Below are 24,934 nucleotides of genomic sequence, written 5' to 3' on the forward strand. Positions count from 1 at the left end.
GAGAGGGGGGGAGGGAGGGAGGGAGGGAGGGAGGGAGAGAGGGAGAGAGGGAGAGAGAGAGAGAGAGAGAGAGAGAGGCAGGCAGGCATACACACACTGTGAGAGAATCTCAAACAGGCTCCACACTTGGCACAGAGCCCAACTCAGGGCTCTGTCCCAAGACCCTGGAATCATGAGCTGAAATCAAGAGTCGGACACTCAACCGACTGACGCCCAGGCACCCCTAATGACCCTACTTTCCGGCAGGGTTGTCCTATTGTGCAACCCCAGGGAGCACCATTTGGACAGACTGCAGTGGGAGTGGTGCCTGCTGGTGTTGTGGAAGCCAGGAGTCCTACTTTCATTTGCATCTTTATGCGTGTCATACCTCATTGGCACATACAATTTTATATAACTGGGGCTGTTTAACAACGTTGTGTCAACCAAGACACCATAAAAAATACTTTTTTTCCCCCCAGGGGGAAGCTTACCCTTTTTCTAAGGTAATTAACATTAACAACCTGGTCCACATCCTTTCACATTCACAGAGTCATATACAACCACATGTGCATGCACAAATGGGGTCAAGGTTTAGGTTGTTTATTTTAAAGAGGATTATAGTTCATACACTTCTCTGCATCTAGCTTTTCTAGCACAACAGAAAATTATGAAATTCCCCAAAGGCCATAGGAATAGCTCTATTTTTAAAGACTGCATTAACAGTCCACATATGCATGTGCCAAAGTTTACTCAATTGTTCCCTTACTAACTTTCAATGTGTTTCCGGTTTGGTTATTTTGTTTACTATAAATAAGGTTTCAATAAACATCTTTGTACATGTATCCTAATACACTTGTGTTTTTATTTCTAAAAGAACGATACATTTCAAATGATGGCATAATACATATTACTGTGTGGTTTTCTTTAAAAAGGCACATTGGGGTGCCTGGGTGGCATGCAACGTCCATCCGACTCTTGGTTTCAGCTCAGGTCATGATCCCAGGGTCATGGGATCAAGCTGAGTTGGGCTCTGTGCTGAGTGGAGCTTGCTTGGGATTCTCATTTTCTCTCTCTCCCCTTCTGCTTCTCTCCCCTGTTCACACGCAAACTCATGCTTTCTCTCTCTCAAATTAAAAATAAAGGCACTAACATTGCATTTGCATTTCTACATTTAATGCACAAGTACTGTTTTTCCACAAGCTCTACTGGCTGTATGTTATTACGCTTTTTAATTTTTGCCACTCTGATGGCAAAACATGCTATCTTATTGTTACTTTAGGCTCCATGCCCAGTGTGGAGCCCAAAGGAGGGCTTGAACTGATGACCCTGAGATTAAGATCTGAGCTGAGATCAACAGTCAGACACTTAACAAACTGAGCCACCCAGGGGTCCCTTATTGTTACTTTAATTTGCATTTTGTGGCAAAGGAGGGCCTGGACCTCTTTTCACATATTTACTGGCCGTTTGGATATCTTGTGTGATTTGCCTATTCACGTCCTTCAGTCATTTTCCTATTGGGTTCTCCTTTTCTCAAGAGTTAATAAAAGCTCTGTTTAGTGTAGCTATTAATCCTTTATTGGTCATCTGGGCTGCAAATATATTCCACAATATGTATGCAATATACTACTTGTTTACTGATAGTATATGGTAGATTTCTGCAGATTAAAATCTTAAAATTTTATATGTTCGAATGTGTCTTTTCTTATTCTTAGGTTTCCTTCCTTGTTTTTTAATGTTTTCCCCAAATCCCCTGGTTCTTTTAAATATTTGGGGGGGGGGTGATGAATTGTTTAAAATTTTCACAGGGTTACTTTTTTTTTTTTTTTTTTTTTTTTATCTCTTCCACATCTATGGTTGGTTCCTTCCTCATTCCTGATACATATTTTTGTTCTCTAGTCAGTCTATTAAAGAATTTGTTTTGTTTTACAAGAAACAAATTAAGAGTTGTTATTTTAAAAACCCATCTTAGGGGCGCTTGGCTGGCTCAGTCAGATGAGCGTGTGATTGTTGGGTCTTGGGGTTGTGAGTTCGAGTCCCATGTTGGGTACAGACATTATGAATAAACAAACAAACAAACTTTGAAAAAATAAACATCCATCTCATGAACTATAGCTTTATTATCTCCTTTCAAGTATTTTTTATTTTTCTAACTTCTGGTAAGTACTAAGTTACTTCATTTTAGCTTTTTTCTAATAGCAAATGCATTTCAGGCAATATATTTTTCATTTTTTTTCTTTTTATTTTTTGTGTGTGTGGATATCCAATTGTCCCCGTATAATTTATTGAAAAGACTTTCCTTTCCTTACTGTTGAACACTTCAGTGACACATTAGTTATAAATTTATTGTGCCTATATGCATGTATTTATTTGTGGGTTTTTTAATTCTGTTCCATTGAGTCTAGTTCATTATTTTTATGTCAATATCACATTGTCTTAATTACTATATAGCTATATTATACTTAAAAAATTTTTTTTAAATTTACATCCAAGTTAGTTAGCATATAATGCAACAATGATTTTAGGAGTAGATTCTTTAATGCCCCTTACCTGTTTAGCCCATCCACCTTCCCACAACCTCTCCAATAACCCTTTGTTTGTTCTCCATATTTAAGAGTCTCTTATGTTTTGTCCCCCTCGCTGTTTTTATATTTGCTTCCCTTCCCTTGTGTTCATCTGTTCTGTATCTTAAATTCCTCATATGAGTGAAAGTCATTATCTGTCTTTCTCTAATTTCACTTAGCATAACACCCTCCAGTTCCATCCACATGGTTGCAAATGACAAGATTTCATTCTTTTTGATTGCTGAGTAATACTCCATTGTATGTATGTGTGTATATATATATATATATATATATATATATATATATATATACCACATCTTTATCCATTCATCCATAGATGGACATGTGGGCCTTTTCCATACTTTGGCTATTGTTGATAGTGCTGCTATGAACTTTGGGGTGCATGTGCCCCTTTGAAACAGCACACCTGTATCCCTTGGACAAATACCTAGTAGTGCAATTGTTGGGTTGTAGGGTAGTTCTATTTTTAATTTTCTGAGGAACCTCCATACTGTTTTCCAGAGTGGCTGCACCAGTTTGCATTCCCACCAGTGGTGCAACAGAGATCCTCTTTCTCCGCATCCTTGCCAACATCTGTCCTTGCCTGAGTTGTTAATGTTAGCCATTCTGACAGGTGTGAGGTGGTATCTCATTATGGTTCTGATTTGTATTTTCCTGATGATGAGTGATGTTGAGCATTCTTTCATGTGTTGGTTGGCTATCTGGATGTCTTCTTTGGAGAAATGTCTATTCATGTTTTTTGCCCATTTCTTCACTGGATTATTTGTTTTTTGGGTGTTGAGTTAGATAAGTTTTTTTTTTTTTTTTTTTTAATTTTTTTTCAACGTTTTTTATTTATTTTTGGGACAGAGAGAGACAGAGCATGAACGGGGGAGGGGCAGAGAGAGAGGGAGACACAGAATCGGAAACAGGCTCCAGGCTCCGAGCCATCAGCCCAGAGCCTGACGCGGGGCTCGAACTCACGGACCGCGAGATCGTGACCTGGCTGAAGTCGGACGCTTAACCGACTGTGCCACCCAGGCGCCCCAAGTTAGATAAGTTCTTTATAGATTTTGGATACTAACCCTTTATCTGATAGGTTGTTTGCAAATATCTTCTCTCATTCTTGTCGGTTGCATTTTAGTTTTGCTGATTGTTTCCTTTGGTGTGCAGACGATTTTTATTTTGAGGAGATCCCAACAGTTCATTTTTGCTTTTGTTTCCCTTGCCTCTGGAGACGTGTTGAGTAAGAAGTTGCTGAGGCCAAGATCAAAGAGGTTTTTGCCTGCTTTCTCCTCGAGGACTTTGATGGCTTCCTGTCTTACATTTAGGTCTTTCATCCATTTTGAGTTTCTTTTTGTGTATGATGTAAGAAAGTGGTCCAGGTTCATTTTTCTGCATGTCGCTGTCCAGTCTTCCCAGTACCACTTGCTGAAGAGACCATCTTTATTCCATTGGATATTCTTTCCTGCTTTGTCAAAGATTAGTTGGACATAACGTTTGTGGGTCCATTTCTGGGTTCTCTATTCTGTTCCATTGATCTGAGTGTCTGTTTTTGTGCCAGCAATATATTTTTCTGAGTTCAGTAGTTTCACTACAGGTTTAGAGGGAATGCTTTCCTACTATTCACTATTAAGAGTTTTTTGGTTTTTTAATCAAAGGGTTAGTCAGGAGGGTGTTTCATACTTTTTCCAAGTGGCCATTATTTTTTGTGATATTATTTACTAAAAAGTCTGTTGGGTTACCAATAAAGAATTTGGTGAGTATATCTTTTACTACAACAGTTGTTAAGATATAAAAAAATATAGATATTTTCAGAGACTGTAAAATTCTATGTACACATATATTAAGTCCGGTTTACTGTTTACTAATACTATTTTATTAAGGTTTAACAACGTTAATATAATACAATACACAAATCCTAACAGTACATCTTAATGAAATTCTATGCATATGCATCTGTATATCTGCCATGAGAACAAGCTATAGGACACTGGTCGCACCCAAAGCCCTCTTCCTGCCCCTCCAAGCTGGTAAGCTGGTATCCTGCCTTTCACCAGGGGTTACTACTATTCTGGTTTTTCCTTTTTTTAAAAAAAACCATTCTGACCTCTAACTGGTTAAGAATTATTTCATTCCCATGTCCATATCTTTCATCTACTACATCTGTCCCAATTCTCTCAACCTATAACTTGTCTTTTTATTTATTTATTTTTTTTAAAGTAGGCTCTACACCCAACATGGGGCTTGAACTCACAACCCTGAGATCAAGAGTCGTGTGCTCTACTGACTGAGCCAGCCAGGTGCCCTGCTTGGTTTTTCATTTTGTTATAAACAGAGTATCTTGTGATAAACAGATGTTTTCAGAAATTTTAAAGTAGTATAAAAGATTTCTATTTTTTCCTTTATGTTTTTTTGTGTCTAGTTTAAAAAGATATCCTTACATAATGTGAAGTAAAAAATGTTCTCCTATTAAGTTTTCCTTCTCACATCTAGGTCTTTAATCCATCTGAAATATACTTTGGCGTAGGAAATAGCAATCTAATTATACTGCTGTTCCCGTGGAAGATAACCAGTCCTAGCACCATTTACTGATTAATCCAGCTTTTACCAAGGGATTTTTAATGTCTTTTCTGTTCCTTTTTTTTGGGGTGGGGGAAGAGAGAAGTAGGGGGAGAGAGGGAGGAAGGGGGGGGGGAGAGAGAGAGAGGGAGAGGGAGAGAGAGAGAGAGAGAGGAGAGAGAATGAGCACAACCAGGGGATGGGCAGATGGAGAGAGGGACAGAGGATCTGAAGCAGGCTCACCACTGAAAGCAGAAAGCCTGATGTGGGTTCTGAACCCACGAACCGTGAGATCATGGCCTGAGCTGAAATCGGAGGTTTAACCAACTGAGCAACCTAGGTGCCCCCAATACTGCACAATCTTAATTACAGTGGCTCTGTAGTTACTGTTGATGTATAGTGATAAACGACTTCTGCACTGTGTTATAATTTTAAAAAACTTTCTTGGGGTGCCTGGGTGGCTCAGTCAGTTGAGCATCCAAGTCTTGATTTCAGCTCAGATCATGATCCCAGAGTTGTGGGATGAACCCTGCAATGAATTCCACACTTAGTGTGGAGCCTGTTTACGATTCTCTCTCTCTCTCTGCCCCTCTCCCCTGGTTATGTGCATGTGCTCTCTCAAAAAAATTTTAAAAAGATACATAGATTTAAAATTTTTTTTAATTAAAAAACCGTCTTAAAAAACTGACTGCTGGGGTGCCTGGGTGGCTCAGTCAGTTAAGCAACTGACTCGGGCTTGGTCATGATCTCGTTCGTGGTTTGTAGGTTTGAGCCCTGCATGGGTTTCTGTGCTGACAGCTCAGGGCCTGGAGCCTGCTTCAGATTCTGTGTCTCCCTATCTCTCTGACTCTCCCCCACTCACGCTCTCTCTCTCTCTCAAAAATAAATAAAACTTCAAAAAAAAATAAATTTCAGCATCAATTTCGTAACTGTAGAACTGTTGAGATTTTGATTAGAATGGCTTTCACTGTATAGGTAAATTTGAGGCAAATTGGCATCTTGATAACCCCAAACCTTGTGAACATATTATATTTCCATTTATTTGGAAATTCTCTAATGTCATTCAATTTCCTCTATAAAGGTTTTACATATAAAATGCTTGACTTATTCCTATGTAAATGTTTTTGTTACTGACGGTTTTCTTTTTTTTTAATATTCTCATAAATCTTTATTTATTTATATTTTAAAATGTTTTTATTTCTCTGAGACAGAGAGAGACAGAGAGACACAGAGAGAGAGAGAGACAGAGAGAGAGAGAACACAAGAGGGGGAGGGGCAGAGAGCGAGCGGGAGACACAGAATCCGAGGTTGAGCTGTCAGCACGGAACCTGACATAGGGCTTGGACTGAGGAACCCCAAGACTGTGACCTGAGCCAAAGTCAGACACGTAACCAACTGAGCCACCCAGGCACCCCTGTCAATTTTCTTATAATAAAAATATATAAAATTTACCATTTTAACTATCTCTTAAAAATAATGTTAAGTTTGTTTGTTTGTTTGTTTGTTTATTTATTTAGAGAGAGCATGAGCAGGGGAGGAGCAGAGAGAGAGAGAGAATCCCAAGCAGGCTGTGCACTATAGCCTGACTCAAGGCTCAAATACATGAACTATGAGATCATGATCTGAGCCAAAATCACAAACCGGATGCTTAATTGAGCCACCAAGGTGCCCATTTTAACCATTTAAGCATATAATCCAATGGCATTAAGTACCTTCACAATGTTACATAACCATCACCACTATCTATTTCTAGAACTTTGCTATCATTCTAATCGGACTCCATACCCATTAAATAAGAACTCCAAATTCTGCCGCCCTTCCCTGGCCCTGGTAACCTCTATTCTACTTTCTCTGTGTGTTTGCCTATCCTACGTACCTCATATATGTGTAATCACACAATATTTGTCCCTTTGTGTCTGATTTATTGTATTTAGCATAAGATTTCCAAGGTTCATCCATGTTATAGCATACATCAGAATTTCATTCATCTTTATGGCTGAAAAATATGCCATGGTATGTACATACCACATTTTGTTGATCCATTCACATGCTGATGGACTCTTAAGTTGTTTTCCACCTTTTGTCTGCTGTGAAGAATGCTGCTATAATAAACACTGGTGCACAACTATCTGTGTGGGTCCCTGCTTTCAGGTAGTGGGAATATTGGATCTTATTGTAATTCTTGTTTAACTTTTTGAAGAACCACCAGACTGTGTTTTCCATAAATGGCTGTACCATTTTATGTCCTTACCAGTAACGCACACAGGTTCCAGTTTCTCCACATCCTTGCCAATACTATTGACCATTTTTTAAAAAATATTTTTAATGTTTTTATTCAAGAGCGAGTGAGCGAGAGCAGGGGAAGGGCAGAGACAGAGAGAGAGAGAGAGAGAGAGAGAGAGAGAGATCCAAAGCAGGCTCCAGGCTCTGAGCTGTCAGCACAGAGTCGGAGGAAGGGCCCAAACTAGTGAACTGCAAGATCATGACTTGAGTCGAAGTCAGTTGCTTAACCAACTGAGCCACCCAGGTGCCCTATTTCCCATTTTTAGAAAAAAAAGAAAATCCTACTGGGGTATGAAGTGGTATCTCATTGTGGTTTTGATCTGCATTTCCTTAATGTCTAAAAGACGCCAAACATCTTTTCACATGCTTACTGGCCATTTGTGTATCTTCTTTGGAGAAATGTTGATTTAAGTCCTTTGCCCATTTTTGAATTTTCTTTCTGTTTGTGTGGTTGAATTGTGGGAATTCTTTATGTGTTCTGGATATTAATCTCTTCAGATATATAATTTGCAAATATTTTCTCTCATTCTGTGGGGTGTCTTTTTACTCTCTTGATAGTAACCTTTGTTTGATGCATAAAACTTTTAAATTTTGATAAAGTTCAATTTTATTATTTTTTCTTCTGTTGCCATTGCTTTTGGTGTCATATCCAAAAAATTACTGCCAAGTCTCATATCATGAAGATTTTCCCCTATGTTTTATTTGTTTTGTTTGGGATACCATTAGGTTATTATAAAAGAGAGACATGGAAATTATTTACATGATGGAAGATTTCACAACTTCACTAGACTGGGCAGCTTCACATGATGCCATTTCAATAATGATTTATTTTAGTCTACATACTTCCTGAGAATGTCACCAGAAATAATCCTTGTCATCCAGAACTACTTTGGTGCCTCCATATTCTGGGAGAATTTTATCTCCAACTTTCACGCTAACTAGTTGAATCTCTCTCCTCTTTTCTCTAGAGCCCCATCCATACACTTTTCCTTGAGATTTTTCTGGAAGCAAAATGCCTCTTTTGGTTACAGTTTTGGCTATACTCCTTTCAACTAAAACTTGGTCAAAGAGGGGAAGAAACTTTCTAAACGCCTGTCCTGACATGACTGGCTGCTGCAGTTCGTACTTTGCTTTTGAGCTGCCACCACCACAAGGAGAACCCTCCCCCCACCCTCCGCCCTGCCCCCACCATGTTTTCTTCTAAGAGTTTTAGAGCTTTAGCTATTACATGTATGTCTTTGGTCCATTTTGAGTTAATTTCTGTATATAGTATGAGTCCAACTTCATTCTTTTGCATGTGGATATCCATTTCTCCCAGCATCATTTGTTGAAAAGACTATCCTTTCCCCACTGAATGGTCTTGTCACTGCTGTCATTTAATTTGGTTTCAGCAGTGATCATCCTCTCCTTTCAGTCCATCTACTCAATTTTAAAATTCTAAAACTTTTTTTTTTTTTTTTTTGCTGGAGAGAATATATGTAATAAATAATCCTCATTAAGTACTCTTTCCACATACCCCCTCCCCCCTAACCCCATGGTCATCTAGTCCCCTCCAGCAGTTTCAAGTTTCCCTGTACTAGGAAATTCCCATTCTGGTTATTTTGTTTTATTCCTTTTCCCAATTACTGAGTCCCTTACGGTGTGGTTTGTTATCATTCTTTATCTAGTCAGGATTCTCTTGGGTCTTTTTGGAAATCCTCGATTATGGCAATCTGAGCAGGGGAGACATAGCAGTTTCTGCCCTTCTAAGTCTGTGGTATGCCAGCTGGCAATCTATCAGTCATATGGCACAGCACCAAGAATGGGCACTTCTGCTCTTCTGTCTCTGAAGGTACAAAAGCTAGAGACTTCCCAGCCTCAGACAGTGAATTCAGGCTTTTTGTTCGGCAACTTATAGTTCCTTGGGGGGCCAGGGAGAACACCAGGTCCTCCTATTAATAACACTCATACGGACCACCACTGCCCTTTCTTTAGGGGATATGCTGATCTCCACAAAAAGAGTCTTTCCAGGAATTTTGGTGTCTCAATCTTTTTCCCTGGGCTCTGCACTACTGAACCTCAGGTTTTCCTGAAGGCCTGTATGTGGAAAAGTCTTGTACTTATACAACACAGAGCTTGAAATTTATACATACTTCAGACACCACCTACCTGACCTAGCAGCTACTCTGCTCAGAAAAGGCAGATGGGTTTGGATTGAAAGGGATGGAGAAAGGCAAGAGGAATGCATGCATTCGAGTCATTGTTTTCCAAAATCCCCTCCAATACCAAAACTGTTAACAGGACACTCTTTGTAGAACAATAGCAAAAACCTTGTGCTAAGACTTCCAATTCCACCATTTCCAACCATCTGTCTTCATGGAGATGTCTAATGAGACAACACTCAAAGTCAGAAGTTAGGACGGATGTTACTACCATCTAATCTTCAGGCTCCATTTTCTCCAACTGCCCCGATCACGTTCTTCATAGCTAAAGGCCAGTTCAGAATCATTCACTGTATTTAGTCATGTCTCTTAGTCTCTCTTCAGTGTAGACCAATCCTCAGCCTTTCCTTGACTTTCTTGACCTTGACATTTGTAAAATATCCCTTGGTTTGCATTTATTTGAGATTTCCTCATGATTAGATGACATTAGGAATGTGAACAAAGTGATGCTGAATTCTCACTGGATCCTATGAGGTAGCACATGATTTTATCTTCCAGGGTGGTGTGTGCTACGCTTCTGTACTGTCAAATTCTCAAAGTATTTTTTATTTTTTGGCTACTTCTTATGTATTTGTCCTTTGTATTTTGTGGAGAGGTACTATGAAACTGCAAATATCCCATTTCTCTTCAAATTTTTTATTTCTATGGGCATGGACTGTGGTTCCCTATTTTGTTAAGTTTTTTTGAATTTAATAAATTTCCTGAATTTTATTCAGTGTATTAGGTTATACCTCATTACTACCACTATTTACTTTGATGCTCAGACTGTCCCCTTCAAACATAAGGCATCTGTTCCCATTGGCCCCTGGGTCCTTCTGACATGTCCCTATCATTCTTTGAGCCTATCCTTCCTGTCTGGTACAATACGATGTTCCAGTATTACCCTGTACTTTTTCTAATTCAGCCCTAGAATCTGCTCCTTCTCCAAGGAGCTCTCATTCCCTTTTAGTGGAAAATGGTATTCAGAAGATAAGATTTGGGAGTGCTTACTGCTGTTGGGGTATTGCTGTTCTCAGGTCCTCTCAACTAGGAGATATATATATATATATATAATATACACATATAACACACATTTATACCACATATATACATACATATACACTGACACTGATATTAATTTCTACATCTCTATAATGAAAACCATGAGTTCACACTGACACATCTAATTCCAACACCACAGTTTATTCTATTTCGCTTTCCTTTCCTATTTAGGGTGCTTTTCTGACAGTAAGAAATTTGGGTTCTATTTTCCTTATATTTCTTTGACCAACCTTTTTGCATATAACCAATCTCCCATCTCTGCCACCAGTTCTTCCCTATGCAGATGCCTACTGCAGCTCTGACTCCCAGTTCTGAGCCACCTGTGTACTGGCCTGCCCCCTCCAACACACGTGGATATCCTTACCCTGCCTCAGATCCCACTATCATGCCAGACTGACTGCCTGCGTGGACATCCTCTTCATCCCACGTAGGCTCTGACTCCTGACTCTACATCACCTCTCCCGTATGACACCATCCTCACAGTGCTTGGGCTCTGAGACCCTCGCTCTGGGCCACTGTGGCTCCCCACCCCCACCACCTTGCCACAAGGTAGATGCCTACCTTGCTCTACCAACTTATTGGCTTTAGGACTAGATCGTTAGGGTAGGGAAGCAGAAGAAGAGACTGATTTTTTAGAAAATATACAGCTTCTTTGCTTAAAATTCTCTAATGGTTTCCCATCACATTTAAAATAAAATCCAAACTTACCCTGGGGCTTTTAAAGGTCTACATGATACAATTTCTGTCCACCTCTCAAATCTCATTCTGTACCATTCTCCCCCTTGCCCACTCTGCTCCAAGCACAGGGGCCTTGTATCAATTCCTTGAATATTCCAAACTCATTCCTCTCCTACAGCCTCCGTAATCTCTCTTCCCTCTGCCTGCATCCCTGACCACCAATCTAAGTAACTATTCAGCTCCTCTCTCTGATCACCCCACTGGAGCTATATTGACACAGTAGTTGCTATTATCTGATATTTTCTTGTTTACTTATTTCTCTCTGTCCACTAAAACCTAAGTAAATTCCATGAGATTTGGTTCCTACTTACTGCTGTTATTTCCAGCCTCTGGCGAATGAATGCAAGTGTAAAATAAAAAGCAAGGCTCTATGACAGCCATATCCTGGGAGGTCAGTGATGACAATGAGGGGTCCCTGTGCACGTTTTCATCAGAGCAGTGCTGAACGCTGCCTGCCTCCGTCAAATCTGCGACCAGAATGCAGCCACCACTCGTACAGCCTCTGCTGATGATGGAATTACCGTCATAATACCCCCATTACCTGTGTCAGAGCTTGGATGCTCGTGTTGATGTCACCACTGGCTACTTGGGAGATAATGAAATTGATTGTGGATGCTGTATTACTGTGCATGTCATCAAAGTGTGGAGAAACAGCCCGGATTCTAGAGAGCAGAGCAAAGGGAAAAAATTCAATCTTTGTTAGAAGACATCTCAGTGAGTTGGGATTATGCAATTCTCTGCTACCTCCAGGTCTTAGTAAAGAACTGCTTCCAGCCATACAGTGATCAGTTCTAAAACATTCTAATTGTACAGAGAGCTCTTTTCACATATGCACTCTTTTGATCATGCACTGCTCACCACTGAAATGAAAGAGATTAACTTACTTGGGTTCAGGAATAAGGACGGGTTCAAAAATGTCATCCAGTTTGTGCTGAACAAGCTCTGGCATTTCACATCGAACTGTACCATTGTCATTCTCAATCTCATCTAGATCCAGCTGGAATTCTCGGCGAACCATCTGGGCTGCCTCAGGATGCCCACTCATGCTTCGGGCTTGGCTAAGGGAAGCAAAAGGAGGTTCCTGAACTAAAAGAAACTTCTGAAACAAAGGACAAGAGTAGCACTGCCAGTTGCCCCAAAGCTTCAAGACAGATGTTCAACTTCTGGTTTCAGCCCCCCTGAATTATTTGAGTCCTTGAGTCTAAGGCAAATGCCTTCAATGTGCCGCAATTCATGTTCATGAATATCCTCAGAGCAGATGGTTTTAACTTGTATTTGTAGTAGCTTCCAAATTATAAGTATTCTCTCCAGTTCACTAAAGCCGACAAACCTTGTGTTGCTATTCCAGAGGGGGCAGAAAATAATTCATAAAATATACTTATACTGACTCAAAGGTCTCTACTTGGTCACAAATTTAAGAAAAATCTAGACTGGCTGGTTCTTTTCTGATAAATTATCCAGTGTTAAGTTCTTCTAATCATAAGCACTCATCCATGCAGTGTTCAGTACATTTTAAACTTTGAGGTACAGTCATCTCTTTTTAGGGATATTCACTCTTTTTTTAACGTTTATTTATTTTTGAGACAGAGAGAGACAGAGCATGAACGGGGGAGGGTCACAGAGAGAGGGAGACACAGAATCTGAAACAGGCTCCAGGCTCTGAGCAGTCAGCACAGAGCCCGACGCGGGGCTCGAACCCACGGACCGTGAGATCATGACCTGAGCCGAAGTCGGACGCTTAACCGACCGAGCCACCCAGGCGCCCCTGGGATATCCACTCTTGATAGGTCAGGGCCAGCATTACATCTAAGCAATAGGTATTTAAAGTTTTCAAATTCAAATTGGTTAAAATTAGACGAACGATACAGCCCAAAATAGAGCTGTCTTTCTTAGATGGTAGTATTTTGAGTCCCTAAGCCAATTCTGCGTTACATGCAATTTACTCAGCCTTATCTGAAGAACAGAATCCTGAATATGACCAAGTATAACACAAGGAAGAAGGTGAACCAATAATTTAGCCACATGACATTGAGTGGCCACTTCTGCTAGCCAGTGGACTTCTGGGGAAGGCTTGACACATGGGATACTTATGGACACCCCTAACCTGTTAAGAGTTATAAACTCTAAATCAATTGCCCTCCAGAGGGGATGAATCCAAGTCAGAAGTTAGAAAGATATAAGAGCCCTGCTAATGAGAAATTAGCAGGCAGTACTTACATCCTATAAGTGCGATACATAATTCTGTCCACGGAAAAGCAGTGAAAGAAGGCACAAGACTATTTAGAAGTGGTTTTGAGACAAAGACAAAGACAATGAAGACTGAAGGATTAAACATTTGGCTACAAGACATTTACCCAGACACTCTGTCATGCATGATAATGGCTACAAGAACTCAAGATTATGTTACAGGATAAGCTCTTAGCACACAAGGCAAAGTCCACTGAGACGTTCTTAGACAATTATCTCCATCTACATACTTGAGTTTGGAGGACATGTCCTCAGCGGGTCCCTTGCGCAGCATGTTGGCATTGGAGTTTATGCTCTGTGTGCGCTGAGGTCTCTCTTCCACCTGTTTTATTGGTGCAGCAGAAGGTCTCTTTGCTGACCGCTTAATCCTCTCCTCGAGCATGCTCATATCCTTTTCAGAAAGCTGTAAGAAGAAGCCAATTTATTACCACATACTCTACTACAATATGAGGAGAATTAAAAACCTGATTGGAAGACTCAAAAGAGTCAATATCCATTCACATATTGAAGCAAACAGAACCTGCTATGTTAGGGTAAATTCATTTTCAAAATACTAGCTACATTTTAAATCAACTATTGTTAAAACCTGCTATCATAAGAGAATACATGAAAGAAGGAAAGGATACAAAAAGAAAGGCCAGTAATAACTCTAAATGAAAAAATCAAAGATTAAATGATGCTTCCTCATGTTTGCTGTGTCACCACTATGTGAACTACAAGTAAGAAGCTTCACCTGTGACCATCTATAAAATTCCCATCTGCTTTATCTCCTTTGCCGACCTGTAGTGAGGATTTAATTAGATTAGTACAGCTAAAAATACATAAACACAGTGTAAATACTAGGAAGTAACTGGAATGAAGGACTGAGGTGCAAGCACAAGCAAATGGCTCAAAGGCAGTAAGGAATCTGAAACAGCCCCTGACATGTCTGCAGAATGTGGCTTATGGCTGTGGGACTCTTTTGATGTGAGAGGTACCAGATTCTACATCATACACGAGTACTTGTTCACTACAAAGTAAATGCACTGAAAATTACAGAGCAGATTTCTAGACAGACTATAAATCCCAGACTAGTTCTGGATTTCCTGATTCAAAACTAGCTCTCGGGGTGCCTGGGTGGCTCAGTCAGTTAAGTGTCCGACTCTTAATTTTGGTTCAAGTCATGATCTCATGTTCCGTGAGATTGAGCCCCACATCGGGTTCTGTGCTGACAGAGTGGAGCCCGCTGGGGATTCTCTCCTCTCCCTCTCTCTGTTCCTCCACTGCTCCTGCTCTCCCTCTCTTAAAAAAAAAAAAAAAAAAAAAAAAAAAGCTTTCATTTTCTAAAGCAAACTGTATGAGTAGAAGGCTCAGAAAAGAAAATCTGATTTCCTGTAAGGCACATATAAATGTCCTGTAACAGTCAGAGACACCCTCAAGGGTTTATCTGGACTCTAAGACACATTGATGGGTTTAGTTTAATAAAAAGTGGTAACAACTTAGCTAGAGTTGAGATGGCATGAAAGCTGAACACCTAAGTGATTCTGCAATTCACAACATGTTAAAAATGTCCACAAAAATCACTCACAGTTCCAATCAGTTTGAACACCTGATCCCCGTGTACATTGTACACGGTGACGATGGTATTGAGGGCAGCATTGCGCACAGCGTTGTCACGGTCTCCGATGTGAATTGCTATCTCCTTTAAGGCTTTCCCTGGGGTTGGCTGGCAAACATTCATGCCATAGGACTCGACCAGACACCCCAGTTCTTCCAGGCACTCTGATGGGGGAGGAAGATTAGACTGATGAGACCCAACACACATTTGGCATAGAGACTTATCTTCGCTAGATAAAATTTCCTTGGCATACATAAAAGACTAAAATCTTATACTGGTTCTACCTAGAATTTTTCCTTGTTTATTGCCTTCTGATAAAACACACAATAATGATGTTACAGCAAGTGCTCCTGGAAGAAAGGGATGCCTGTGAGTCAGATGGCCCCTGTGCACTTGATTTTGTCACCAGGGTGGTAACTGAGTGGTGCCCGTGTCACCGGACACTGTGGCGCCACCAGTGTGCAACTCATCATTCTCACAGTCCAAATCAGAAGATTGGAATCAATCACTCAAACACTGAAGAATTGTCCTTGTTCATCTACAAACTCTTTCTTTTAGAGGTCACTGCTGCATAGACTCACGCTTCTATTTAAATTGTTGCTTCACCTGCTCTTTGCTTAGAGTTTTTGGATTTGGTTCCTTCCATGATGAAGGGGAACATCTTGCTGGCTGGGTAGACAAGGCACATCCGGTTCAGGATGGCACGGACATCTTTACGAATGACATCCTTTGGTTCTCCAACCTAGTCAACAAGGAAAATAACGACTGAGGCATTTCCTGAGTAGCAAAGGGTCCTCCCATGAGTCACTACCTTTTGGAAGAATAGGGGCACAGGAGTAAGTGGTAGAAGGTATCTTCACAGAATAAATGAAAAAGGGCGAGGGCATAAAGGACAGGAACTGAGGTCAGCCGGGAACTTGGGCAGTCTTCCAGAGTGAGAAAAACGCATTACCTTGAGGATGAGATAAGGGATGAAGGAAGATGCTTCGTTCTCAGTCAGATGATATTCCTCCTCACTTAGCAGTGTGAAGAGCAATTTTAAATATTCTAGGGCTTTCATTAGGACGCTTGTATTGGTGTCAAAAAACCGCAGGGTAAGCCACTTTAAGATGAGATCCAGGCAACCGATGACACCCTCTTTTTCACTCTCCAAGTGCTTAAAACAAAAGACAAATAAGACTGTATAAAAATGTAAGTTCTATTAGGTAAGTCCTTTATAAATTTTACTAGAGTCCAAGAAGAAAATAATAGCTTTTTGAGCTATTTAGGACCTAAAATTATAGACATTTATTCTATCAAACAATAAAACAGCTCTAAAAACAGAGAACATGTTGTATTCTAGTTCCCTCTCAAGTCATGTGAATTACTAGGTATTCACAAGGCTCAGTATTTTCACGGGTCTGAGATAATCATATTTATCTCTTGCAAACCTACATCAACCATGACAGCAAGGGCTTTGTTATGATGCTGAAAGTCTGAGTGAAACATCTCATCTTGTAGCCACTTAGCCACGCAGCTAGACATCTGAGTCTTTAGTTGCTCAATGTATTCATCCCGCGGAGTAGTAAAATTCCACTTCAGCACCTGAAAAAAAAAAAAACAGTGAAAAGGGACTGTAAGATGTTCAACTGAAATGAGGCAGAGAAGAACTCCATTTAAAAGCAGCTGCAGAAATCAATTAAATAAGATATTTTAAAATTCAACAAGATTAATTTGTAATTAAATATGAGCACAAATGTATTCTTGAGCTGTCATACTTCTGGAAGCTTAACTCTTAAAATCTAGGAATAGAATAACATTCAGCAGTTCTCACTACAAAGACCAATGCTCTATTATTGTATAACATGGTAGACACTGTTGGTACAATTTCAATAAGGGGAAAATTTGAAATAGCTATCAAAATTTAAAAAATACACACCATTCTAGGAGGAGTTTAATAGATATATTCACACATGTGCACAAATGCCTACATTCAAAGATGCTTATGACAGTGTAGTTTATAACACTGAAAGACTAGAAGCAACTTAAATGTTTACATTGTAGGTTGGGGATAAAGAAAGGTACATACATATGATGTACCAATAAAAAGAATGAATGCATATAAACACGCAGATATGAATAGCCTTTAAGATATTTCAAACATCATTAAAAGAAAAGAATAAAACACAGAACAAAGAATATGGCATGTTCCCCTGTGCATAAAAGGCAGGCCATATATTTATACATATATGATCGTATTGCATGAAATACTGACACTTCTGGAGTAACACACAAGAGCACTGGTAATAATGTCCTTCCTATGGAGGAGGACTAGAAGGGGTGACATGCTTCTCACACTACTCTCTGCACATTTCATATTGTTTGAATTAAGAAAAAACAACAACATGTATATATTGTAACAAAAAAAATTTAACTGCCTAATACTAAAATAAATCAAAAGAGAAATGACCGAACTAAGCAGATACAGTCACCAAATCTGGCTTTTATGATATCAGGCACAAGAAGGATTAAACGAGTGGCCTATTACCTGTGTGTAGTTGACAAAAATCAATGAATACTTCCCATTCTTCAATTATAAAAATTAAAACAACTTTTATTTCTTTCCATTTGGAGGAAGAATAGGCAGTAGCTCCATTCCATAGTTCCTTTGGTAGGAACTAATGCTCCCATAGAGCCGTCTTAGAGAAATAAGCCATGATTTATAAGCAAAAGATTTAGTTCATTGTTACATAGTTCACAATGAAATGAATTCCAGACAGCAAAGCTATTCTTGATTACAAAGCAAAACAAAAAAGCAAAAAACCTACTGACGATTCTTATCCCTTTCTTACCTTTAATCCTTTTTCATCTTTCATTCTTTGCTCCTTTCCATTTGGAACAACAATGAAGATAGGACCAGATTTGTCTTCATCTTCCTTTAAGCTGGTTTTGCTGGGCACTTTCTTTCCTTGTGCACTCTACAGCCAAGGTTCAGGGAATACTGGTTAGGAATGTGATGGTGCTGCCCAGTAAGAGCGCACTATAAAAACCATACACTCTCCACATTGTATTCTCCATGACAGAAACAGGTAAGTCACAGAATTGTGCACGTTATGTTTTTGTACAGGTTTTTCAGAAATGTTTCTAATAGCATTCTCAGGTAACTGTTGGTTAGTCCTTAGACTGGCACGCAACATAGCTGGACAAACTCTATTACCTGTCATTGGTTTGGGTCACAGCCTTTGTTTATTGGACAGTTCTTTCTTGAAATCTTCAACACCATTTATGGTTTTCCATATTAATGACTTCCATATTAATGACATTTTGAATGACATTCACACACTTCACATCATTTAGTTGAGAAAGCTTTTCTGTTTCTCTGAATATAAAATATATCTCTAGGGGCACCTGGGTGGCTCAGTCGGTTAAGCGTCCTGGACTTCGGCTCAGGTCATGATCTCATGGTTTGTGAGTTCTAACCCTGCACTGAGCTCTGCACTGACAGTACAGAAGCTGCCTGGGATTCTCTCTCTCTGCTCCTCCCCCCCACCCAACGCTCTCTCCCTCTCCCTCAAAATAGATAAATAAACTTAAAAAGATAAAAGTAAATATATCTCTATCATATAGCTATACCTGAGAGTCTCTGAACTTGATTCTAGGGAAACTTGCTAGAAACATTTTAAGTTATTAAAGTGGTTTTGAAAAATAATCCAAGAGTTTGAATTTTTGTATCAGATGGAAAAGAAAATAGTGAACCTCACTATGTATATTTAATTTTAAAACAGGAACCATTATTAACAAAAATGTAGGAAGAGTCCAGTATTTCTAGTAGGCCAGAATTTCTTTCTAGTTCAAACACTGAAGTCATTCAGTCAAAACAAGTATGAGATCATTTATGTGAAACTGTAAACTGCAAAAGACTTGTGGTGGGGGGGGGGGGCGGTATAGCATTAAGAACAGAGTCAAAAATACTTCAAAGCACATGTGACCGAAATACTAAAATAAGCACTTGTTAAATTTGGGATGAGGACAGTGGGGGAGGACAGGAAAAGAACAGCTTCATTGGACAGCTTAGAAGATAATTACCTATTTAACTCATTGAGTTAAAGGACCTGCATATGGAAAAATAACTGTAATATTCAGATGAATAGCCAGAGTGCCCATTGTATCTGACATATAATAATAAATGCACTAGGTAATAAAACGGTTCTTAGTCTGGCATTTTTTTCATTAGTTACATGTAATTGATTAGATGGTTTTCTCTATGTATATTTGCTATTATATTTACTACCAACCGTACAGTTCTGCAATTTTCTTATATAAGTTTTAATCAATACTCTGAATACAGTGATAGGTTCTGAATCTTGGTATAGAAACTGATGACAATTTGCTGTGATTCAAAAACTTAATGAAATAAAAAGATTCCCAGGAGATTTCTGCCCTCTGCCCCCTCCCCGAAATATTTAAAGTTAAGCATTCGAACATATTTGTTTATTTTTAATTTTCTGTTTATTTTTTTTTTTTTTAATTTTTTTTTTTCAACATTTTTAATTTATTTTTGGGACAGAGAGAGACAGAGCATGAACGGGGGAGGGGCAGAGAGAGAGGGAGACACAGAATCGGAAACAGGCTCCAGGCTCCGAGCCATCAGCCCAGAGCCTGACGCGGGGCTCGAACTCACGGACCGCGAGATCGTGACCTGGCTGAAGTCGGACGCTTAACCGACTGCGCCACCCAGGCGCCCCTCTGTTTGTTTATTTTTGAGAGCGAGAGAGACTGAGCATGAGTGGGAGAGGGACAGAGAGAGAGAGAGGGAGATACAGAATCTGAAGCAGGCTCCATACTCTGAGCTGTCAGCACAGAGACCGATGCGGGGCTTGAACTCACAGACCATGAGATCATGACCTGAGCCGAAGTTGGCCACCCAACCGACTGAGCCACCAGGTGCCCCTATCTTTTTAATTTTTTTTTTTATGTTTATTTATGTTTGAGAAAGAGGAGACAGAGTGCTAGTAGAGAAGGGGCAGGGAAAGAGAGAGAGAGAGAGAGAAAGAGAGAGAGACAGATCTCAAAGCAGGCTTCAGGTTCCATACTGTCAGCACAGAGCCCGACGTGGGGCTCAAAATGATGAATTGTGAGATCATGACCTGAGCCGAGTCAGACGCCTAACCGACTGAGCCACCCATGTGCCCCTGAAAATATATTTCTTTAAATGTCCAACTCTGAATGGATGCTAAAGGGACTGGTGATTCATCAAAATAAGTCCCACTGGTGCAGGGACAGACGGTATTTCCTTGTAGACTAATTAGGATACCTTCTAGCACAATGACTTAACTGTGCCAAGTTTGAAGGAAGCTGATCACTACCTTCCTTTTCTTAAATCAGACTCAGCCTAAGTGATTCTGCCAGAGCTACATAAGACTTCTTTCTTCACTACTGCAAATCTTCCCCAAAGGTCTGCATGACAAAACCCATGACAGCACCTCTTGAGAGCAGGATGTCTCTGTTTTGGGGCCTTATTTAAAACAAGCCACAGAAACAGGCATAAATAATTAACTTTATAATTTGATAAGATCAAGAGTGGTAATGTTTTTCATGCATAATATGATCTTTCCTAATAGAATGACATTGTGCATAAAACACACTTAAAAGCAATTCTACATCTAAGTATGCAGAGTTAACATACCTTTGCTTTAGAGGAAACTCCTAGAGCTTTGGCCTTTTTTGGATCAGGCTTGGGTTCTACAGTGCTGGAAACAGAATCTTCAACAGGTGCTTTGAGAAAAAAAGGGATCTACTATAAATATAAACTCTAGTATCACTTTGTTCTGAGCAGGTTAAATATATAATGACGAGAAGGCCTGCAGTTTTAAATGTGTCAATTTAGCAAGCATTTTCAGTTAGATTTTTTTTTCCTAATCTTTTTTCAGCCTGACTTCTTTTTAAGCATAACCCTATGAAATTAACTCAATAAATCTACATCTGCTTTGCCAACATTTAAGCTGAAGTTTTTTAAATTTTTTAAATTAATGTTTTTATTTATTTGTGAAGGAGAGAGAGACACACAGCATGAGTGGGGGAGGAACAGAGAGAGGGGGAAACACAGAATTTGAAGCAGGCTCCAGGCTCTAAGCTGTCGTCACAGAGCCTGATGGGGGGCTTGAACCCACGAACTGTGAGATCATAACCTGAGCCGAAGTCGGATGCTTAACCGACTGAGCCACCCAGGCACCCCTAAGCTGAAGTTTTAAAACTATTTTCTAAATAGCAGTTAAGAAACCTTTTCCCTAGATTGATACATCCTTAAGGACAGGGCCTGTCATCTTTGATACTCGGTATTTATCATATAGCAAGATTCCAACAAATGGTGTAATTGAATACATACTTTGATACCAACAGTTTTACACATGTAAGATTTCTAACTCTGTAGTATCAACAGTTTCTACCCCCCCTAAACAGAATAATATTATTTTATTTAATAATAAAATAGTAGAGGGGTTAAAGAGTAGAGTTTTATTTATACACAATGGAATTTTAACATCAGGGTGAAGAAACCAAGAATTTTCTCTACATGATTAGTAAATGTTAGAATGGATCAACAAATGGGCAGTGCAGTGGAAGGAGGACCCATTTGGGAATGAGAAAGAGGAATTCTATGCTGGTGAATTCAGGCACTGACTGGTCGTCCCTGTACCAGTCACTTGATCTTCTGGGTTTCTTCATCTGTTAATAAAGGGGATTAAACTAGATGGTCCCAGTTCCCCCTCTAACTATAATATCCAATAGCAGAAAACAGTATAGAAACCTTAAAAATAAGATGGAGCACTTGCTTTCTGGAGTATTTCAATACATTATTCCAAACCCCTTTTTTGGACTTGGAAACCAAATTAATCATCTTCATACCTTCAGCATAGTTCATAGCATAAAACTTCTCAAGTGTTTGTGGTAGGAGGGTAAAGAGGGCGGGCGGGAGGGCAGGCCTACGATCTAAGCTGTTAGGGAAAATGGTAAAAAATGAAAGCTTGATTTCTTTTTTGAGTTCCCCTGGGCTTAACCCTCTCAAAATACCATTACCTGAAGCTGGCTGGAATTTGGCTGGAGCTGACCCTCCCATCGGTTTGGAAGCTGCTTTAGCAGATGCAGCAGGCTTGGCTGGCATGTTAGCTTTGGCTTTCTCTAGCATGGCCAGTACCTGATCTTTAGAAGTTGGCTAGGGAGACAATGTAACAGGAGAGGTGAGAGGTCACAGACATGATACACTCATACTATGCTTACTAACAGAGCTGCAGTCAAACACATCCTTGAGCTCCTACTTTTGAAATACCAATGAAATAAGGGAGGCGACACACAGTGCAAGAGAAATAACACACATTATGAAGTCACACTAAATTAGCTACCATTCTAGAAGGTCACAATTTTCTGCAGAGTAAGGTTCTTTGAGTTCTACACACTGTTAAATTATTACATTTTTGCTGCCTTGGGATTTCAAGTGAAACTCTTAGGAGGTAATATGATCTCCCGCCGATATCAATTCATGTTCAATATTTTTCTAATGGCTTTTAACAGCAGCAACAACAGGAAGCAGTACCTTTAGTTTCCCAGTGGCCTTGGCCATTTTCTCATATCCCAAGTGCATCATGAAGAATGGCAAGGCATCTTGGGCCTTCTTCCGCACATCTCCATTACGGTCCTCCAGGCAGGAGTAGAGATGAGGAACACAAAGGATGAGGTCTGTGGGGGTGGAACGAAGACTCGGCAGTTTCTCAGCCAACCAGCCCAGAAGCTGCCAAAGGAAACAAAGACCAGTGACACACTTCAAGTGGGAAAGTATCACTTACGATCTTAGGCTTAATGATTCCATCAGTACGAAACACTGAATGAGTTCTTACACTACAACTTTCCAAAATAAAATCAGTAATTTTTATTGTTCAAGAAATTTACTATACTTAAATAATAGACACAAAGAAGATAATCTTCCTACAGATAAAAACATGGTTCCCTGGACCATACTTGGGCATTAAATTATAAAGCTTTAATAGTTCTTAATGCATTTTAAAGATGAAAAACTTTCACTTCACTTCTTTAAAATTTCTAAGAATTATTCAGTAGAGAAGACGCAGAACACTGATTTGATCAGAAGAAGACAAATTCTACTACAACTTCTATTTCAGCCTTACATCAACAGTTTCTCTCTATTCCTTTAAAATAATTCATATCTGCATGTATTTTTTAAGTCTTTATTAATTTTTTTAAAATTTATTTTGAGAGAGAGAGAGTGCACATAAGCGGGAGAGGGGCAGAGAGAAAGGGAGATAGAATCCCAAGCAGGCTCTGCACTGGCAATGCAAGAGCCCGACATGGGGCTCAAACCTATGAGCTATGAGAGAATGACCTGAGCCAAAACCAAGAATTGGACGCTTAATCAACTGAGCCACCCAGGCGCCCCTGTATTTATTTTTTAACTGAAGTTTTTATTGAAATGATTATAGTTACATGGAGTTATAAGAAGTTAATACAGAGATCCCATGCACATTTTGCTCAGTTTCCACTAACAGTAGCTGTATACAAAATTATATTATAGTATAACTAGCAGGATACTGACACTGATACAATCCACTGATCTTGTTCAGACATCCCCAGCTTTACTATTCTCATTTGTGACTGTGTGTACATTTAGTTCTGTACACTTTTATCACACGTTAGTACATCTGCCACCACAGTCAAGATTTTATTTTTTTAAGAATATATTTTTTATTGGGGCGCCTGGGTGGCGCAGTCGGTTAAGCGTCCGACTTCAGCCAGGTCACGATCTCGCGGTCCGTGAGTTCGAGCCCCGCGTCAGGCTCTGGGCTGATGGCTCGGAGCCTGGAGCCTGTTTCCGATTCTGTGTCTCCCTCTCTCTCTGCCCCTCCCCCGTTCATGCTCTGCCTCTCTCTGTCCCAAAAATAAATAAAAAAAAAAAAAAACGTTGAAAAAAAAAAAAAAAAAAGAATATATTTTTTATTTATTTTGAGAGAGAGCACAAGTGGGGGAGAGGCAAAGAGAGAGAGGGAGAAAGAATCTCAAGCAGCCTCCACACTATCCACAAAGAGCTCAATGTGGGGCTCGAACACTCCAACCGAGATATCATAACTTGAGCTGAGATCAAAGAGTTGGGAGCTTAACCAACTGTGCCACTCAGGCACCCCCATAAATTTTCATTTTTACAGAATAAATGTATAAGATCAAAATCACTGGGTCATATAGTAACTACATATTTAGTTTTATAAAAAGCTAAACTCTTTTCCCAGAGTGGCTGTACCATTTTACATTTCCTCTAACAGAATGTTCAAATTTCTCTACATCCTTGCCAGCATCTGGTATTATTACTTTCTTTATTTTAGTAATTCTGATAGTTGCATAGGGATGTGTCACTGTAGTTTTAATTTGCATTTCCCTTATTGCTAATACTACTGAACAACTTTCATGGGCTTATTTGCCAGCTGCATATCCTCTTCTGTAAAACATCTGTTCATGTCTTTTGCACATTTCCTTTCCTTTTTTTTTTAAAAGTAGGCTCTACATCCAATATGGGCTTGAACTCATGACCCTGAGATCAAGAGTTGCATGCTCTCTGACTGAACAAGCCAGATGCCCCATCTTTTGCCCATTTTCTGTTTTCTTCTTCTTTTTTTTAAGTAGGCTTCATGCCCATCGTGAAGCCCAACGTGGGGCTCGAATTCATGACCTGAGCTGAGATCAAGTTG

General features: G+C 39.7%; 2 protein-coding genes and 1 non-coding gene across 6 annotated transcripts in view; all 3 read right to left on the bottom strand.

Annotated features, from left to right (window-relative positions):
• Positions 1–24,934, bottom strand: part of CKAP5 (cytoskeleton associated protein 5) — a 114,604-nt gene that overhangs the window by 8,385 nt on the left and 81,285 nt on the right. For 3 of the 4 annotated variants that reach the window (XM_058688835.1, XM_058688837.1, XM_058688836.1), the window contains exons 25-36: positions 22,777–22,971; positions 22,263–22,398; positions 20,875–20,963; positions 18,041–18,166; positions 16,644–16,793; positions 16,162–16,365; positions 15,816–15,951; positions 15,180–15,373; positions 13,843–14,015; positions 13,583–13,606; positions 12,250–12,423; positions 11,907–12,027 (exon numbers count right to left, since the gene is read on the bottom strand). In XM_058688835.1, coding sequence (XP_058544818.1) covers positions 11,907–12,027; positions 12,250–12,423; positions 13,583–13,606; positions 13,843–14,015; positions 15,180–15,373; positions 15,816–15,951; positions 16,162–16,365; positions 16,644–16,793; positions 18,041–18,166; positions 20,875–20,963; positions 22,263–22,398; positions 22,777–22,971 — 1,722 coding nt within the window. The remainder of the gene's footprint in view (positions 1–11,906; positions 12,028–12,249; positions 12,424–13,582; positions 13,607–13,842; positions 14,016–15,179; positions 15,374–15,815; positions 15,952–16,161; positions 16,366–16,643; positions 16,794–18,040; positions 18,167–20,874; positions 20,964–22,262; positions 22,399–22,776; positions 22,972–24,934) is intronic. The other variant, XM_058688838.1, reaches the window with a different exon arrangement.
• Positions 6,636–8,539, bottom strand: LOC131487801 (10 kDa heat shock protein, mitochondrial-like). The gene has a single exon (XM_058688839.1). The coding sequence runs from the start codon at positions 8,487–8,489 to the stop codon at positions 8,241–8,243; it is 249 nt and encodes an 82-aa protein (XP_058544822.1). The 5' UTR covers positions 8,490–8,539; the 3' UTR covers positions 6,636–8,240.
• On the bottom strand, positions 15,578–15,689 carry LOC131488978 (small nucleolar RNA SNORD67). Its single transcript, XR_009250354.1, has one exon. It is a non-coding gene; the product is annotated as a small nucleolar RNA SNORD67 (small nucleolar RNA).

The sequence above is a fragment of the Neofelis nebulosa genome, chromosome 10 (assembly GCF_028018385.1).
Source record: "Neofelis nebulosa isolate mNeoNeb1 chromosome 10, mNeoNeb1.pri, whole genome shotgun sequence".
Classification (NCBI taxonomy): domain Eukaryota; kingdom Metazoa; phylum Chordata; class Mammalia; order Carnivora; family Felidae; genus Neofelis; species Neofelis nebulosa.